Genomic DNA, 20,114 nt, shown 5'->3' on the forward strand with positions numbered 1-20,114 from the left:
CCAGCATGGTACGTGAGCCCAAGAGAAGGCCGATTTCCGAAGACTAGCCTTGGCTGTGGACACTCTGTCTTAATCACTGAAGGCCTGTGGGCATGACTGCAGTCCACAAGCAGCGTTTCCTTCATTAGATTATTGTCTGAGCCAATCACAGTGTGCAGCGTGCAGCAGGAGCTGCGAGAGACAGCAGGCTGGTGATGAAGGATCTCCACAGTCTGATCAGCTACCATCCACACACTGCTCATCACTCACTGACAGAGGGAAGGTGATGGAGGGAGAAAGAGAACAAAAAGTAGAAGGGATGACTGTTTACACTTCTATGAATGGGTTATACTTACAGTGGGTCTTAAACGTTTGTAAACCCTTGATAATGTTGTACAGTGGAACCCCGGAAGTCGACCATGTCTGAAGTCGACATAATCGGAAGTCAACGTCAAATGTCGAGAGAATTTTGTCTTTTTCGACCTTAAAACTCGGAACCCGACCCGACCCACGCGGCTTTTGTAAACAAACTTGAACTTAACTGATGCTACATGGCATCAGTTTACGGCGTCTTTCCGCAAGCTTGGATGCTTTTTGAGGTTGTGCTCCAAGTTTTTGCGTATTTTACATGTTTTGTGTCTTTTGTTTAGCAGTATAACTTACCTAAGAGTGTAATTGTTGATCATTTTTGTAGGGAAATAGGGAAATATATGGTAAAAAATTGATGGTCGAGAACTGTCACGCCCTCGTCCTGTCATGCCTGTTTTCCTCACCATGTGCTCTCTCTGCACATGGTTCTGTCTGTTATTGTCCTTGTCTCCGCCCATGTCCCACCTTTGTTTCGCCTCCTTGTCCTTTACCCTCGTTATCCGTTTCAGGTGTGTCTCGTCTGTTGATGTATTTAAGTCCCCTTGTTTTGTGTGATCCTATTCCAAGTTGTGTTGTTTTGTGTTGTTCCATTTCCTAGTCGGGTTCTATATTCCTAGTCCGTTTTTCCTTGTTTTCGTTTCCTCATTTCATGTTGTTGTTTCGAGTCCTTTCATTTATTCAGTCATTGTGTTTGCCCTCAAGTTTGTTTATGTTTGTTTTGTTCTTTCGTTAATAAAATCACAGTGTTTTAGCGTTTGCGTCCGCCTCCATCAGTCCGCCATCCGTGAATTCGTAACAAGAACCACTTAATCCATTTTCAGTTATTTATTATGGGGAAATTCGATTCGGAACTTGACCACATCAGTTGTCCACGCAAGTTCCGGAATGGCTTACCATCGACTTCCGAGGTTCTACTGTATATTTTTACATACAATAAATTTCGATTTTCACATAAGCCCTAAAAGAAGATAATGACAACCGTATAAAAAATGTGACATAAATATTAGATTTGGTCATTTATCTGGAGGAAAATGATCCAGCGTTTCATATCTGTGAGCGGCAAAAGTATGGCTTTGTTTGTTTCAGTATGTGGTGTCACCTCCTAGTGCAGCAATAACTGCAGCGAAACATTTCTGGTAATTGTTGATGAACTTTATCCACAAAAATACAAAACAGCTTCAGCCCTGTAATGTTGGTGGGTTACCTCCCATGAACTGATTGCTGCAGGTCCTTCCACAATATTTCTATTGATTTTAAGTCAGGAGTTTGACTTGGCCATTCTTCTCGACTTGCGTGCTTAGCGGCATCTTGCTGTATGACACACATTCTTTTGAAGTCCAGCTCCTTGACAGATGTCCTGATATTACTTTTCCTATAGATTTTGCTGGTGTAATTCCAAATTCATCATTCCATTAATGAAGGCAAGCCACCCTGCCCCAGGTGCAGTAAAACAGGCCCAAACCCGGATAAAACCACCATCGTGTTTCACAGGCGAGATGTTTTTTTTTTTTTTTTAAAGTGCTGGAATGCACTGCTTTCCATTATTCAAACATTATGCCCATCATTTACAGCAGAACTTTGTTCCAAAAGCCCTCCGGCTTGTCTATCGGATCCTTAGCAAACTGTAGATGGAAACCAATGTTGCTTTTGGAGAGTGGTGTTTTCCTTTCCACCCTGCCTTGCACACTTTTGTTGTGTTGTTTTGAAGGCGTACTCATAAACATTACCGTCAGCCATTGTGAGAAAGGTCTTTAGCTGCATAGAAGTTACCTTGGGTTCTGTTGTGCCCTCTTTGAATTTCTTTCAGTCAACTATTCCTGTGCAGGTTAGTAATGGTGTTGAATTTCCTGCAGTTGTACAAAATCTGTCTGAATGTTGACTGAGTCCAAACCTTTTAGAGATGTTTTTGTAACCTTTTCCCGCTTAACGAGCATCAATAACTCTTCTTCTGAGGTCCTCAGAGAGCTTCCACAAATGAGGTGTAAAGATCAGACTTTGACAGATACATGTTCTGTAAATAAAAATGGGGCCTACTTGCACCTGATTGTCACCCCACTGATTGAAAAGGTTCACATACTATTGCTCACACCAAGCTCAAAAGCTCAGTCTTATGGCACCTTTCCACTGCATGGAACCTACATGACTCTACTCGACTCAGCTCGGCTTGTCTTATCCACTTGTCAAGCCAGGTACTTTGTCTAAGTCCCTGCTCATGTGGGGAGTAGATCCCTACCTAGGGATCTCTGCAGAGCACTAATTGACCAGAGAGGAATGTCAATCACCACTAAACGCAGTGCTCATTAAAGTCCAGCACAAGTTCACCGCTTGTAAAATGTTTTAATTTACAACAGCTTTCACATTTAGTTATATCCAACTCACAACAGCAGCACGTAACTTTACCTCGAGGTGTTTTGAAGAGATTTATATGCTCCTCGGGTCGATGGCCAATTAAGATGTCCAGAGAAAACTGCATGTGCAACAAGGAAAACTGACCTGTGAGAACCGGGGCACGGAGCCTTGTTCAGTCCAAAAAACAACAAAAACACACGAATACAGAATGAGTAAACAGCAGCTAACTTTACCGCCGCCATTGTTGCGGTTTTCAAAGCCCTCAAATTTCCATTAGATACAGGGTTTTGCAACGTCACTGGCCCTATTTCGCGGGGGAGCTGTGCCAATGGAAAAGCTACAAACTTTACGCAAGATGAGCCGTGCCGAGTAGAGTCGTGTGATTATCAGGATAAAAACCTACAACCACATCTCAGATGTCAAGGTTCAGTTCCGGAAATCATCACATCCTTTCAGTGTCACGTGGCTGTGACAGACCAGACGCTCACAGATATGAAATAGCTCTTTAATGTCAACAGGAAAGTAATAAATCAGAGAAGAAATACAGCCAAGGACAAACCGAGATTAAGAGGTGCAGGCAAATGAGTGAGACAAAAGTAGTCAAGAACAAACCAAAGTCAAAAACTTAAAACACAGAGAAACAAGCAAACTAACCAGAAGGGCAGGGCATAAAGGGAAAACCGGCAATAACAAGAACAGTGACAGTACTTCACAATGAACCTCACACCCTGAGGGGTTTACATTCAGGGCAGGTAATCACTCACAGGTGTATGGAATCAGTATCAGGGGAAGGGATATGAAGGAATTGACTGTGATTGGATGAGGGAGGGCATGAGACTAGGACATGCAAGTCAGAAGGATTATGGGAATTGGAATCCAGAGAGTCCTTCTTAGTGGTGGATGACTCTGTAAGTTTGATATTCAGAGTTTTGGCACTGAACTGTATTTTCAGAAAGAAACGATGGACAGAAACATTCTGGATTATTTCAGATCTTAAAAGTGGAGCTTAATTTTCCTCTATCTCTCAAAGATGACAGCTTTAGATGCCGTTTTTCTCAGGAGGAAGCTGATTGTGGTCTGCCAAGTTTTGCATATTTTTTAGGGGTCGTCCATTTTTCCATTCTTCTAAGAAATATATCCTGAATAATTAACACCTTCAACGGCGTGGAAACGACATTAATGATGGGTTGGCTATGGCTTTCCCAGGTTTAAACCTTCCGATTTTCTAAAGCTCTGTTACAGCTGTACAGTGAATGATACAATTGTATCAAAGGTTGCCATTCATTACAGAGAAGTCACCAGACCACTAATTTGCTGCAGGCCCATTATTTTCCACGTACAGATTGCCTGGGGGGGGGGATCCGCAGTGGTACGCCAGTGCATTATAAATGGACAATTTTTGCATGGCCTTTGCATTCTAAAGGAGGCAATGGGAGATGAGGTTGAGAAGTGATGGTGAAATGTATAGTAATGTAATGTGCCTGAGAAATGAGCACTGAGGCAGACATTTTGGCAGAAATTTGATATGGGAGCTAAAAACTATGGATATTTTATCCACCAATGCAAACCGTTTACTCTGATAAATGCAGTGTAAGAAGACACATTTCAAAGGTAATGGCTTCCAGGTTGTTGTAAATCAGCCGACAGCGTGGGTGGTCTCTTTATTCCTCCGACAGACAGCTACAAATCAACATGTAGTGCAGGGGGATGCTCTTATGCATTTCTAGAATCTCCAACAGAGGTGATATGGAGAGTATACAAGAAACCAAACCCAAAATTAAAGCAGACAACATAAACCAAGAAGGAAGATAATGACTATTTGCCATTTCAGGAAGAAAAAGAAAAAGAACCTGTTGAAAAACATTATGAATTTACCTAAGGAAAAATTGTAGAGCTTCTCAATTTCCACTCCAGAGCAGGTAATACGCCACTGCCCCACGAGAGAATGCGTGACCAGAACGACAATACTGAATTAGCATGTGTCATGCATGTTTAATGCTCCTCATCACACACAACCACACACAGGCACACACACACCAGGCGAGCTAATGAGCTCTGCGTGTAATCCATCGCTCGTTGACTGCATGCTTCAGCGAGTCACAGAGAGAAAGAGAGAGAGCGAGAGAAAGAAAGATAGAGAGAGACCAGGACACAGAGAGAAAGCACCAGAGAAAGAGCACACACGGGTGCACAAACAATCATGTGACCACTGTGGCGATGCTGTATTTGTGTATTTGTGACTGCGACAGAGTAAACAATAGCAGTTCACCCAGCGTGGGAGATTTACTATGCATGGGGTTGAGTTATGCAAGTATCTCTGTGTGTGTGTGTGTGTATATATTTATGCAGGTACCCATGTGTGCATAGGAGCCAATACATGAAGACACCATCGGACTATATGATATGAAGATTAAGATGATGAATTTTTTTACTACAGCTTGAACATTCATTCATTATCTGTAACCCTTATCCAATTCAGGGTCGCAGGGTCCAGAGCCTACCTGGAATCATTGGGCGCAAGGCGGGAAAACACCCTGGAGGGGGCGCCAGTCCTTCACAGGGCAACACACACACACAAATTCACACACTCACACCTATGGACACTTTTGAGTCGTCAATCCACCTACTAACGTGTGTTTTTGGACTGTGGGAGGAAACCGGAGCACCCGGAGGAAACCCACGCAGACACAGGGAGAACACACCAACTCCTCACAGACAGTCACCCGGAGCGGGAATCGAACCCACAACCTCCAGGCCCCTGGAGCTGTGTGACTGTGACACTACCTGCTGCGTCACCGTGCCGCCCACAGCTTGAACAACCATTTGATTATCAAAGCACAGTAATAACCGAGTTACATATGAGTATTGCATAGTTTGCATAATTACATTGGACTGTTACGCTACCAAATCTGCACAGCAAACATAAGTAAATTACTCATATTTTATTATTAAGAGTTATTAAACAAATGTTTATATTTATCCATAGTGTAAATGCTAAAATTGTGTGTATGTGTGTGTATGTGTGTGTGTGTGGTATACTCACGGCTGTCCCTCTGGTGTGTTTTCTGGTATGGATATTGTGTACGAGGCATTGGTGAACTGTGGAGCTCTTGGTCCTGCCACCACGGACACTATAGCAGGAGGACTGCGACTGCCTAAACGGTCAGCAGCCACAACAGTCAGTAAATACTCTCTATCCCTCTGCAGGGGCAAACCGGTGGTCCTCACGTGACCAGTCTTCCTGTCCACGTCAAACCGACCATCTCCTCCTGAAACACATAAGTGATTTAAGATGTCAGGTTTTACATTTGCCTCCTCAACCTCTTCTTATTGACGTAATTCACCAGCTTCTGAAGTTAAAAAAGAAAATGTAATCAGCTGTTATTATTCCACACAAACCAATCATATGTCATGTCACCTACCTACTTAAGCAAAAGGGAAAACCTGAAAAAGCCACCATCTTCCTGCATTTACAAGCATTTACTGTCTAATCCACCTTAAATGTTTAGAGTTGATGAGGTTGGTGTTATTATCGTAAATGCTAGGAGGCAGAATTCTTCACAATTCATATTCAAACATATTCAAAAATTCCACCTTAAATGGGTCAGTTTACGAGTCTTTGTTGTCATTAGTCCCCTACTATTCACCAGCTTCTTATTTAAATACTTTAAATATGTGAAGCTAAAGATATCACTGGGTTTTATAAACAAAACATGTTGTGAAACACTTCTTCTTTCTGGATTTATCCGTTTAAAACACACAGCCAAGTGTAAATCATGTCAACATCTACATACCCTAGTGAGACAATGGTGTTATCTGCCAGCTTGAATGGTCCGTTCCACCTTAAAGAGGTGAATATACAAGGCTTTTCAAAACATAGCTCTTACTCTTTAATTTGTTTAAAAAACACACACCATGGAGAAACACGCATTAATTTGCCTCAATTTTTTAAAACAAACAATGATATTTACACTTTTTTTGCTCCTTCTAAGCGGCCTCCACCATTCAAACACATGGCCAGTATTGACTCCCATTTTACTCTTTCTCTTGTCATAGAGATATTTATAAGGGCACTGTGGCTTTTAAGGTCCAGTAAAATCTAACATCTCTGTTCGCTTTGTCGCTTTATGGCTGAAGGATGCTATGTTTGCAACAGCTATTGTGTGTACTGGCAAACCTGGTGGGTTTGGACTGTAATGTGATTGGACAGAGGGCGGGATCTAAGGCCTAAACACCAGTAGAACTCTGCTCGGCAATGGTCACTTCTCAAAGAACTGCTTGGTCAGACACTAGTGCTTCACCTAACAAGTGAAGCGAACCAGATGTAGCCAGTGCCACTAATAAGATTGTGGAGAAAATGGGTCGCTGTGCCTTTAAGAAACTCATGGGAAACGTGGGTATTCAAGTCTCGTGAGAGTAGCTGAAGTAACATTGGGTTCATAGTTAGACGTGGCTACTAACCAGCTCCAACAGTTTGCAACAGATCTCTATTGTTAGTGAACCAAACCCTGTGCTATCAAAGTGAGAAGAGTTTTAAGTAAACTGCAGATTCAATATGTTAATTCTCACTTTTAGTGCCAAATACCAACATTTTAGGATCACTGTGAACTGTATTAAGAGACCAGAGGGTTTGGTTGGATTAGTGTGCAGCAATAACTCATTTTGATTGTGGACTAAGGGGTGATTAAGGGTTTTTCAAGAGTTTTTGGGAGTTCCTTGTTTGTTGCACTGAGTGTATGTTGGTTTTGGTTTATTTTACTTCATGGTTTGTCTTCACTAAGTGTGTAGTGATTTATTTTCTTACATTTTAATTTGGGTTTTTTCTTTTGCATTGCTTTTGCGATGTGTATTCGAGTTCAGGGGTCACCCATCTGTTCTTACCTCGGTCTGTTGTGGGCTTTATTCGATACGCTGCTCATTAGTATTAAGGAGTGTAAATTCTAAACTTAACTCAAGGGAAGTTTATGAGCACTTTGCTCTTAAAACTTTAATTACATGCTTGTCATTTCTCTGCATATCCTGTGTATCCGAGATAACTATTAAATCGGTATCTGTATTTTAAAGTGCCATACAATAGTCTTATTATCACGCTCCTTTAATATTTAGATCTTAAAGGATTGTTGTGTAGTTTTATTTTATTCTTCCTTTAAAAGCTGGATCTTAACGAACTGTGGGCCAGTTTCAGTATTTGTTTTACATCACATCACAGGAATTGCAGGTTTTATTAAAAGCTGCTCAATGGTATGAGGTACCTCTTTCCAATTTGATGTATGTATTTGAATGTATTGATGAAAGCATCATTCAATTAAAGTTATCATATTTGTATCCTCGCCTTGGCTATACAGGACTAAGGTAGAGGTCCCATGCCTTACACAAGTGAAGCCTCAAAAGAGCCTATAATCTTGTTTCCACCTGTAATCTCAGGACTCATTCATGTCGCCCAATATGAAAGCCAAACATGTATTAATTAACAGTTATTAACATTTATTTATTGTCTTACCATCAGACAGGAAATATTCCACCTCTCCGTTGATGCCTTCATCTCCGTCTCTGGCTTGAAGTTTGTACACCAAGGAGCTGGGCTGGGCATTAGGAGACACAACTGCCAGGTAGGGTTGGGGCACCATGGTCCACTCTGGAGCATTGTCATTAACATCCAGGACAGTCAGCTCCACTCTCACCAAGTACCAGTCTGGACCTGCAACAAAAGAAAATGCACTATTACTCATTTGAAATGTTTGCTAAATTTAGCTGACCACAGACAACGATGAGAGGTGATTACTCCTGCTATTATGTTTCCACAGGGAAAAAAACACGTGGACTTCAACACTATTATGTGATTCATCAGAGAGTGAACCAACCTCAGTATAACAGAGTGGATTCACAAATGTCCCCTTCTCTAAAGTCTAGCTGATCAACCGAGAAATATTTGGTGTCTGATGTTGTGTTCTTTACTTTTGTGCTAAGCTTTTTTGTAAGACACAGGAGCGTCTGCTAAATACCTATAATGTATTTGTACTGGAGCTGTGAGCACATTTATGTTGTATGTTGACAAATACCTGCACGTTTACATTTAATATCTTACGTTATTTTTGGCTCCATCTGATATTTGATCTATTTCTGAAACTAAAGCTAGCATCAAGTTCAGAATTTCCACTTTATTTTAAAGAGGCTCATTTAAGCTTCTACTTAACGTTTCTACCTTAAATGGCCGACTGTGGCTTATTTGACCTTTCCTCACACCTGTAACACGCTCAGTTATTTTTCCAATTATTTAATGAAATACTAATTACATAATTACATAGTGGCTTTTTTTCTCTTACATTCAGCACCACAAACACCTGATCTGTTTCAGCAATGACCATTAAAACATTTTTTTATTAAATCAGCATGGTTAAAATGTGAACAAAGTGACTCTGAGTTGTTTAATATGAACTGAGCCTGAGTTAAATATGGTAATGTTCATTGGAACCAGATTTGGGAAGAGGTTAATAACTCTTAAAGCTACCTCCCAGAAGGTTGTTACCTGGACTGTTTATGAGCACACAGTCTGTGACATGTTTGCAATAGTTTTGCAGAAGTACATGTCCTTCTCTCAACAACATTCAACATAGTCTCTCTCTCTCTCTCTCTCTCTCTCTCTCTCTCTCTCTCTCTCTCTCTCTCTCTATACCACTATACCTGTCTCTCAATATGACAGGATGTCAGGTGTCTGTGTATCTGTGTATGAGAGAGAGAGAGAGAGAGAGAGAGAGAGAGAGAGAGAGAGAGAGAGAGAGAATGTGTGTGAAAGTGACAGAGTCAGGGTCTCTTTGATTCTGGTGCTGATTGGTCCTTTCATTGGTGCTGACAGCAGTACACCTGCCACCTCACACCACTGACAGAGACAGACAGACAGAGAGAGAGAGAGAGAGAGAGAGAGAGAGAGAGAGAGAGAGAGAGAGAATGTTAACTAATGCAGAGAGTCTGTGCAGGTATAGTATCAGTTCCTAAGATAAAAGAGAATCGTATATTAATGAAGGAGAGAGTGAAGTAGACATTTGAATGTGGCAGAAGAAGGGAAGACACAGAGAGAGAGAGAGAGAGAGAGAGAGAGAGAGAGAGAGAGAGAGAGAGAAAGAAAGGGGGAAAGGTACAATATGAATTACCATGAACCATAGAAAAGAAAAAAAAAGATTTAAAACCATGCTCTTTCATGGTTTTCGGAGTCTCATACTTCGCATAGTTTTGGTGTCTCAAATACAAGAAAGAAAAGTGTTAGATTTTGTTGTAAAGCAGTGAAAATCTAACAGCTGCCAGACGCAGCACAGATGGATATTTTCTGTCATCACTGTATTTATAAACTAATCAGAGTGAGACAGTGGTGAAGCCTTTGCAGCACACCACCGTTCCTGAGCTCTGCTGAGAGAGGGGCTGACAGAGAGAAGAAGTGATGGGATGCCTTCAGGGCAGAGGACAGAAAGGGGCGGAGCTGGCTGTCTGCCAATCTCCCACCAGAGGGTCATCAGTAAACTGATAAACATCAGTGCTGTGGTGTTCAGCAGTGTGTACGAGTCCATCATGACTGCTACGACAAGCCGTCTCACACACACACACACACACACACACACACACATACATGCACACCCACACATAATCCTCCTCCCCAAACACCGCCCCCTCCCCTCAATATTAATACTGTATATTTAAAGAAAGCTCTGTCTGGAGCGGCAAATGATTAAGCAATTACTGCAAAACAGATCAGAACAGACAGAGAGAGACAGACAGACAGAGAGAGACAGACAGACAGAGAGAGACAGACAGACAGAGAGGTAGTTGGACACAAGAGAAGAGGGAGAACTAATAATAAAAAAGAGCAGACAGAAACAGAGCAGGATTAAGAGAAAATACAGTGGCAGTAAAATGGCCTGAAGGTTGTTATGGAAACTGTATTAAAACACCCTCAGACAATAGGGGAAAAACACAAGCTGACAAATCACTGAATAAATCAATGACATTAAAATAGAGGGGAGGGGGAGGGACAGGAGGGAGGCAAAAATAGCAAAAAGATCAAAGGAGACATTTAGACAGTCTTTCAGAGAGAGAACACGGAGACGAAACAGCACACGCCTCTCCCCTTTAATAAGACACAAGTGTGTTAGACACGTTTGTCTGGAGACGTTCGTTTGGCTTTGTTTGTTTACATCGTTTGAAAACAGCAGCTCGTTACGTAGCATGGACACTTCAGAATCGACAAATTAATAAAAATGGATCAGTTATTCATTCATTCATTCATTGTCTGTAACAGCTGACCTGGAACGACTGGGCACAAGGTGGGAACACACCCTGGAGGGGGCGCTAGTCAATCACAGGGCGACACACACTCTCACTATTCACTCACACCAATGGACAATTTTGAGTAGCCAAGTTTATGCATGTTTGTGAGGAGTTGATGTGTTCTCCCTGTGTCTGCGTGGGTTTCCTCCGGGTGCTCCGGTTTCCTCCCACAGTCCAAAAACACACGTTGGTAGGTGGATTGGTGACTCAAAAAGTGTCCGTAGGTGTGAATGTGTGTGTCTGTGTTGCCCTGTGAAGGACTGGCGCCCCCTCCTGGGTGTATTCCTGCCTTGCGCCCAATGATTCCAGGTAGGCTCTGGACCCACCGTGACCCTGAACTGGATAAGGGTTACAGATAATGAATGAATGAATGAATGAATGAAAGTTGATGCATGACTTCTGTTGGCCTCTGAAACATCATCAGGACAATTTGGATAAACAAGAGGAAACATGTAAGTGCTTTTTCTGTGAATTCTTCAAAAACCAAAACATATCTGCTCTGAAACTAAACAAGAACAGCCACTGTCTCTCACACACAAGACAGTTCCAAGTCTGAGAGGAAGTGTGACACACTTTGACCACGCAGCAGTTCACAGTTAGAACGCACATTGGAGAGCTCTCAAAACGGCTCAACTTTTAACAGAGCACTGCCACTCTGCTTTTCATGCTGCTATGAATAAATTACGCTCCCTTTTCAACTAGTGGCCCTGCTCTTTCTTCCCGGCCTGCTTTTGTTACCTCTGGTACCTGAAGCCCAATCAGCAGCTTTCCCTCACATTCTCTCCACCCTGATTTCTGCTGACAGAGGGAGGGAGGAATGCAATTTGCCACCCTATGCATGGAGAGCTCTTTCCATTCAGGGCTCAGCACGCTAACTAACTAACATCTCCTCAGTCTCCAGGGCCAGGAGAGAAAAAAAGACTGAGCGAAAGAGAGAGAGAGAGAGAGAGAGAGAGAGAGAGAGAGAGAGAGAGAGAGAGAGAGAGAGAGAGAGCGGGAAAAGAGACAGAAAGTATAGAGCAAGAGTGACAGATGAGACAAATAGGACTGAGACATAGTAAAATAGGAAAAAAAGAAGGTAGATAGATAGATAGATAGATAGATAGATAGATAGATAAACAGATAGATAGATAGATAGATAGATAGATAGATAGATAGATAGATAGATAGATAGATAGATAGATAAAAAGTGCAAACAAACAAAAAAGATGAAGGAGAGAAAGAGAGAGGGATGGGGTAAAATGGTAAAATGAGAGAGAGAGAGAGAGAGTGAGAGAGAGAGAGAGAGAGAGAGAGAGTGAGAGAGAGAGAGAGAGAGAGAGAGGAGAGAGCAGGAAAAGAGAAAGTAAAGAGCAAAAGTGACAGATGAGACAGGTAGGAATGAGACATAGAAAAGTAGGAAATAAAGAAGGGGGAGAGAAAAGAGGATAGATAGATAGATAGATAGATAGATAGATAGATAGATAGATCAAACAAAAAAAGATGAAGGAGAGAAAGAGCAAGATGGGGTAAAATGAGAGAGAGAGAAAGAGAGAGAGAGAGAGAGAGAGAGAGAGAGAGACAGAGAGACAGACAGACAGAGAGAGAGAGAGAGAGAGAGAGAGAGAGAGATAGCAGGAAAAGAGAAAGTAAAGAGCAAGAGTGACAGATGAGACAGGTAGGAATGAGACAGAAAAGTAGGAAAAAAAGAAGGAGACAAAAGGGGATAGATAGATAGATCTGTAAAATAGGTGTGTAGATAGGTAAAATGTGTGTGAGAGAGAGAGAGAGAGAGAGAGAGAGAGAGGGAGAGAGAGAGAGAAAGAGAGAGAGAGAGAGAGAGAGAGAGGAGAGAGCAGAATGAGTGTTATATCTAATTAAATATTCTCTCAGAGGATTACAAAGAGGCCATTTGGCCCCTCTCTGGAATTGTGATTTTCATAATCTTATTATATCAGAGAAGTTTTTTTTCCCCTTTTCACATCAAACTACCAATTAAAAGGCCGAGGAAGAAAGTGAGGTGGAAATTCGATTCAAATCTCCAATGATTCAGATGCAAAAGTCATAATTCCTTTTTTTTTGTATCTGAAAAGATTAACATCACCGCATGAAAACTGCCATCCTCCGCACTCTGGCTCCACCAATCAAACTATGGAAGACGTATTAAGGACGGATGATTTACTGCATCTTCTCCTGAATCTGAAGGTAAAATACAACGGTCTGTTCACCTTATCATACCTTCCATAAATCAGGGCAATTACTCAGAACAGCCATTACGAATTATTAATCACTGTTCTGGAAATGTAATGGGATCACTTTACTTATTACTTCATGGAAAAAGTCACTCACTGCTCATGACGTGATTAATTCTTTCTAAATAAATAACCACAGTGCACATTATTTAAGTACCCAGCTCTTGTGTGTATCCTTTGCTCTGATAAACACTGTTAAAAATGATAATGACTACACCTAGTGCTGCAGAAAGTACAGCCACAACAAGCTGAAAACGCTGAAAAGGTCATGATGGCTCTGACGGAAAGGTGTTAGAACACACAGTACGTCACGCGTTTTATAGACTTCATTCTTTCTTGCACATCTCTGAGCCTTGGGAGTCTTTGAACATGTCACCCATTCACCAGCGGCCCTTCCTTGAACCTCTCTTGGTAGGAACTAAGCACTGAACGTCAAGAACCCAAACACACAGTCCCAGGAGACCATAATCAGCTCCTTAGAGCTGGCACACAAAATTGCTATGGGTTGAAGTCTCAGATGTTAAGTTTGAGGCTAGGGCTGTGGACATGTATTCAAACCAGTGGTACATCCCAAATGGCAAGCAATTCATTCATTCATTCATTATCTGTAAGCGCTTATCCAGTTCAGGGTCGCTGTGGGTCCAGAGCCTATCTGGAATCATTGGGGGAAACCCATGCAGAAACAGGGAGAACACACCAAACTCCTGAAGTGGATGCCAAGACCCTGCAGCTGAGTTCATGCCATCTGTGAAGAAGCTGTAGTAAGTCACAGCAGGAATACACCCTGGAGGGGGCGCCAGTCCTTCACAGGGCAACACACACACTTTTGAGTCACCAATCCACCTACCAACGTGTGTTTTTGGACTGTGGGAGGAAACCGGAGCAACCCACGTGGACACAGAGAGAACACACCAAATCTTCACGGACAGTCACCCGGAGCGGGAATCGAACCCACAACCTCCAGGTCCCTGGAGCTGTGTGACTGCGACACTAACCTGCTGCGCCACCGCGCCGCCCCATGGCAAGCAATACATGAATCAATTTATCAATGTATCTATAGCTGATGTAATCACACTGAGTCAAGCCGGTTTAGTTAAGGCTCCCATTCAGCACTGAAACCTTCGTCCATGAGCTTCATATTACTGCGGTGAGATGCTTTGACAGAACGCTCACTGAGTTTACAGTGCTCCCCGCACTTAATATTCAGCGTTGTAATATCGTGTAATGAAGTAATCTAAGTCTTATTAAATCAGTGAATGTAATGTGACTAAAGTAATTTAAACTGTAATGCATTACGCTACTTCATTACAGGAAAAAGCAATTACTTCCCAGCACACGTTACTTTGTACCCAATTATTCCCAGCACTGTAGCAGAGGCTACACATTTCCAGCTTTGTTAGATCATATTCAAAACATATTAAAAATGCAATGACAGCAACTTCATTACTAAAGGAAGAAGAAAAATGAACCGCTGTAAATACAAGACACTATTAAAGGGTTAACCAGAGCAACCCGTTATAGGGACACACACTCACACACAGTCTAACAATCAAAACAAACACACACATGGCAACACAGATAATGAGACACGCACACAACAACTGACACACACAAGTATAAAGCACATGGACACACACACACACTATGGGGCCGCCCTCATGGGGCTGTTATGTGAAAGAAATCCTTTCTGTGCAACACATCACTAACAGGCACTACTCCTCAGCAACAGCCTCTGTGTCTGACAACACACCGGTGTTAACGCCCTCAGCCCGCAGTCGTCTGCTACTTATTTCTCTATTATCTTATTCTCTTTTTAATCTCTAACAGCTGATATTCTCAAAGGACACACATTTGTTCAAACGTTAATAAAACAATTCCAACTTCTGATCATGTGTCTTAGTCTTTTAGTTTCATTTCACTTCACCAATCTCTGGTGCCCCTAAAGTTGGTATAACGGCAGCTAACGTGATGAACTGACTGAACCACAGTTACTACAGCTTCTTCACAGATGGCATGAACTCAGCTGCAGGGTCTTGGCATCCACTTCAGGAGTTTGGTGTGTTCTCCCTGTTTCTGCATGGGTTTCCTCCAAGTGTTTTCCTTTTTTCCTCCCACAGTCCAAAAACACATGCCGGTACGTGGAGAGGCTGTGCAAAAGTGCCCAGAGCTGAGTGTCTGAATGACAGTGTGATGACTTGTGATCGACTGGGTGTGTTCCTGCCTTGTGCCCTGTATTTTTATGTTTCCATGCTTCATGTTAGGTATGCAATGGCCTTTAGAGTTGTGTAATAGCTGGGACGGATTTGCCGAGCCAAAACCAGTGGAAACAGCTAAAAAAAACGCATGCGTGCACTTCCATAATGTTTTGCATTTATAGTGTAATATAATAGCAGATTATATTCGAGATTAGCAGATCAATTAGAGCATTTCTATTGGTCCATTCTTCCTGACATGTTCACAAAATATGAATGACATAAGGGCGGGACAGTGGTGCAGCAGGTAGTGTCGCAGTCACGCAGCTCCAGGGACCTGGAGGTTGTGGGTTCGATTCCCATTCCGGGTGTCTGTTAGGAGTGTGTTCTCCCTGTGTCTGCGTGGGTTTCCTCTGGGTGCTCCGGTTTCCTCCCACAGTCCAAAAACACACGTTGGTAGGTGGATTGGCGACTCAAAAGTGTTCGTAGGTGTGAGTGAATGTGTGTGTGTCTGTGTTGCCCTGTGAAGGACTGGCGCCCCCTCCAGGGTGTGGTCCCGCCTTGCACCCAGTGATTCCAAGTAGGCTCTGGACCCACCGCGACCCTGTACTGGATAAGGGTTACAGATAATGAATGAATGACCTAAGATTTCAAATGATGTAGTAAACTAAAAATCAACAAAAACAGAGATACTTTTTGCTTTTGGACATATTTTTTGAAAGTAACCTACAGACAACAATCATGCCTTTGGTAAATGACCACAGTTTTGTTAATTAAGTCTTTCACTTGATGATCATCGTCTGGCCTGATGTAGGGGGTGATTGTCCTGGCATTTTCCCCTGTGTTTGCAGGGTATTACTCCACAGTGAATGTGTTCACCACTTGTCTCCTGCCTTAAGTACATTAGTGCTTGACAGTGAGCAGGCTTCCCCCCCTGTAATGCCTTTAATAAGAGGCTTAACCTGTCTGGGCAATCCCCACAATCTGATGACAGCTCCAACATCGCTCAGCACCGGAGCTGATGCCTGGACCTGCCGTAGCAGCGCTGTTTGACTTCTATTATTGCTTTAACCTAACAAGCCCTTTTTCAGAGCAGTGGCCACTAAAGAGTGAGCAAGAGCGAGAGAGAGAGAGCATGAGCAAGAGAGAGAGAGAGTGAGAGAGAGAGAGAGAGAGAGAGAGAGAGAGAGAGAGAGAGAGAGAGAGAGAGAGAGAGAGAGAGGACAAAGGGCCACTTCAGAGGATTGGGACTGCCTGCTCAGACATATGATCTGGCTGTAATTCTGTCAGCATGAGTATGAGTGTAAATCTCTGACCTCAGCATGATTTCATTCTATTACATCTATTACAGTTGTTCAAGAAATGAGTCAATGCCCCATTGAATGTTCAGTGCATCAATCTGATTTGCTTCAGTTACTTTACAAGAAAATTACAGATTTTAATTCAGAGGTAAAACTAGTTTGAATTGGAAAAGGATCCAACAGTCTGCAGCTCAAAGATGTCCATTAACAAGCTTCTGTCCAGGTCAAACTGGCTAATGACTGGGAAAAGCCATTTCAAATCAATGCACTGCACATTCAGAATATTCATTCATTGTCTGTAAACACTTATCCAGTTCAGGGTCGTGGTGGGTCCTACCTAGAATCACTGGATGCAAGGTGGGAACACACCCTGGAGGGGGGGCTGGTCTTTGGGAGGGCGACACATACTCACACATGCATATGAAGATACGGGGAGAAAATACCAAACTCCTCACAGACAGTCACCAGGAGAGAGGCTTGAACCCACAACCCCAGGACCCTGGAGCAGTTTGACAGTGTCACTACCCCCTGCACCACTGTGCTGCCCCAAAATGGAATATGATTAGTTTAATTTCATATAATTGATATAGTCTAAATTACATCAGATTATCTGTGAATCAGGGCGGCACGGTGGTGCAGCAGGTAGTGTCGCAGTCACACAGCTCCAGAGGCCTGGAGGTTGTGGGTTCGATTCCCGCTCTGGGTGTCTGTGAGTGTCTGACTGTCTGTGAGGAGTGTGGTGTGTTCTCCCCGTGTCCGCGTGGGTTTCCTCCGGGTGCTCCGGTTTCCTCCCACAGTCCAAACTCGTTGGTAGGTGGATTGGCGACACAAATGTGTCCGTAGGTGTGAGTGAATGTGTGTGTTGCCCTGTGAAGGACTGGCGCCCCCTCCAGGGTGTGTTCCTGCCTTGCGCCCAATGATTCCAGGTAGGCTCTGGACCTACCACGACCCTGAACTGGATAAGCGCTTACAGATAATGAATGACATAATGATATCTGTGAATCAAGGGCTGTCAATAATTAAATCTTCAATGTTTTCAAGTGTGCCACTCCAAAAGTATTCTTTGGAGCAGTGTGCTCCAAAGTATTCCAGTTCATTTCAAGGTTCACAAAGAGGTTTAAGCACAGCTGAACACTCGTGTCCCCAATGGGCGCCCCTAAGTAAGAAGAGTGTTTGGCAATCTGTGCTCCTAACATCTAAGTGCAATTTACAAGGATTCTACTGGCTGCAACGATTGCAACATGGTCATAACAACATCACATGGAACAACTGACAATCTAGGAACAATCCAGCTCTGAAATACAGCTTAAAGAAAAATATAAACAAGCTCTGAACTTTCCCAAAAAAAAGACATCACACCAGGGCTGCTCATAATTGGCTGACATTTGCTCCACCCCGCAGGAAAAATAGTGAATTGGCTCAACTCCACTCAGCTTGTTCCACTCAGGATCCCACGCCTCTTGCTGGGATGTTATCTTTGTTGCAGTTATCATCCTGAGACTGAACTAGAGAGTGCTCGAGCATACACACACTTTGTTCAATGTTTTCAGCGCATTAGAAGGATCAGGAAAGGGAAACAGCCTCGATGTTCTCAGAGCATGAGCACAAACCTGGCTGGAGCGCATCATCTTTGGTGCAGCAGCAAGCAGCGAGCTTTGGGATCTGAGGAGAAAGCGGTGCCAAAAAGAGCTCAAAGGGGAAGATGCTGCAGTGCTAAAGATCCCAGCTAAACAGCCAGACTCATGTCTGCAGTATGGAGGCATCGTTTGGAATCGTTAGCGCTGATTCACGCTCGTGCGTCAGACAAGGGAAAGCTGAATTAAACATCAATGGCCTCGTCTTTGTCTGTGGATTCTGCAGCTCTTTGACTGACACATCTGAGCTGCATTTCAGCAGGCAGGCGGCTCTCACCCCTTTATTTCCCCTCCCTGACATGTTGCGATATGGCCCTGGCAAACAGTTTCACAAATACTTTACAGCACTGCTCTCTTTGAGGAAAGGGGCCTTTTCCTAATACTCTCCCAGTCTCGCAAGAAAAAAGACGGGTCACTTGGTGCATGCCTGCCTTGCTCTATTCTCTCTTGCTCTCTGCTTTAAAGCTACTTCCGAAAATCTCACAGGACGATGATCCGTTTGCCTTTGTACACTGCGCGCTCTTGCCTTCTGTAAAGGAGTCTGCCAGAAGAAGACGATGTGGATAACAGGGGGTAGATCTTGGGAGGATCCGGGAAATTAATTCCCCGGCCTAATGAAAGAATAAGCACTCTTTGAAAGAGCCAAGGAGATGGTGTAGAGCATCAGTTACCCTTTCTGCTTTGGAAAAAAAAACAAGGGAAAAAAAATAAGGCCCTTGAAATAACTCAGACCTGGACTATTTGAGGATTCTGCCTGTTCGGCCAAACCCAAAGGAATATGAAAGAAAAAACAGTGAGAGAGAGAGAGAGAGAGAGAGAGAGAGAGAGAGAGAGAGAGAGAGAGAGAGAGAGAGAGAGAGAGAGAAAGAAAGAAATGCAGTAAATGTTGCCTCTTCTGCTACTGCCTCAACTTTGTTTGCCAAGTATTTGTTGCTGATTAGAGGAAATGATTTAATTGCTCCAACTTTCATCTTCACTGTAACTCAATAGAACTTGGCAGAATCGTGTGAGACGCATCTGTAGCAGAGATGTTGAGGCGAGATGCTGCAGAATTTATCTGCAGCTGACTGTCTGTGTTCCAGATAAGAAGATAAGTCAGATCTGAGTAGCACTCTACTGCAGGTCTGCGTAAGCCTTTCTCGATATCTGACATTAAGGTACGGATTATTAAAATAGTATGAGAAGGAGAAATGATCTGAGAATCTCATCTTATCCTTCATTCATTGCCTGTAACGGCTCTATCCAATTCTGCATCGCAGAGGGTCCGGAGCCTACCCGGAAATCACTGGGCGCAAGCCGGAAACACCCTGGAGGTGTCATGAGTCCTCACAGTCAACTCAAATCTTCACTGGCAACTTTGAGTTACCAATCCACCTATCAATGTGTGTTTTTGGACCACGGGAGGGAAACAAACCACCAAACCAAATTCCATACAGACAGTCTCCCGGAGCAGGGCTTGAACCCACAACCCCAGGACCCTGGAGCTCATCATATCATTCTTATGATGAGCTATCAGAATGACCATAGGTAAGTGCTTGTGGATAATTATCCATCTAGACATTAATTTCAGTGTACGGCTTTCTTGATCTGCTGCTCTGTTTGACACCTGGACCTTCTTACAAATTGACTGAAAGTGATAGAACACATGTTCGGTCACAGAATAGTATAATAGTACACTGTTATTACCAGGTGGTGACACTATCTTCTATAGCTTCTCCTATAGCTAGAATTACTGACCTTCCG

The 20,114-nt window shown here is 43.0% G+C and overlaps 1 protein-coding gene across 1 annotated transcript in view; it reads right to left on the reverse strand.

The window, feature by feature from the left end:
• Positions 1-20,114, reverse strand: part of LOC136677411 (neural-cadherin-like) — a 261,783-nt gene that overhangs the window by 165,161 nt on the left and 76,508 nt on the right. Inside the window, exons 3-4 of the mRNA XM_066654931.1 lie at positions 8,198-8,395; positions 5,741-5,966 (exon numbers count right to left, since the gene is read on the reverse strand). Coding sequence (XP_066511028.1) covers positions 5,741-5,966; positions 8,198-8,395 — 424 coding nt within the window. The remainder of the gene's footprint in view (positions 1-5,740; positions 5,967-8,197; positions 8,396-20,114) is intronic.

This window comes from Hoplias malabaricus, chromosome X2 (assembly GCF_029633855.1).
Source record: "Hoplias malabaricus isolate fHopMal1 chromosome X2, fHopMal1.hap1, whole genome shotgun sequence".
NCBI lineage: Eukaryota > Metazoa > Chordata > Actinopteri > Characiformes > Erythrinidae > Hoplias > Hoplias malabaricus.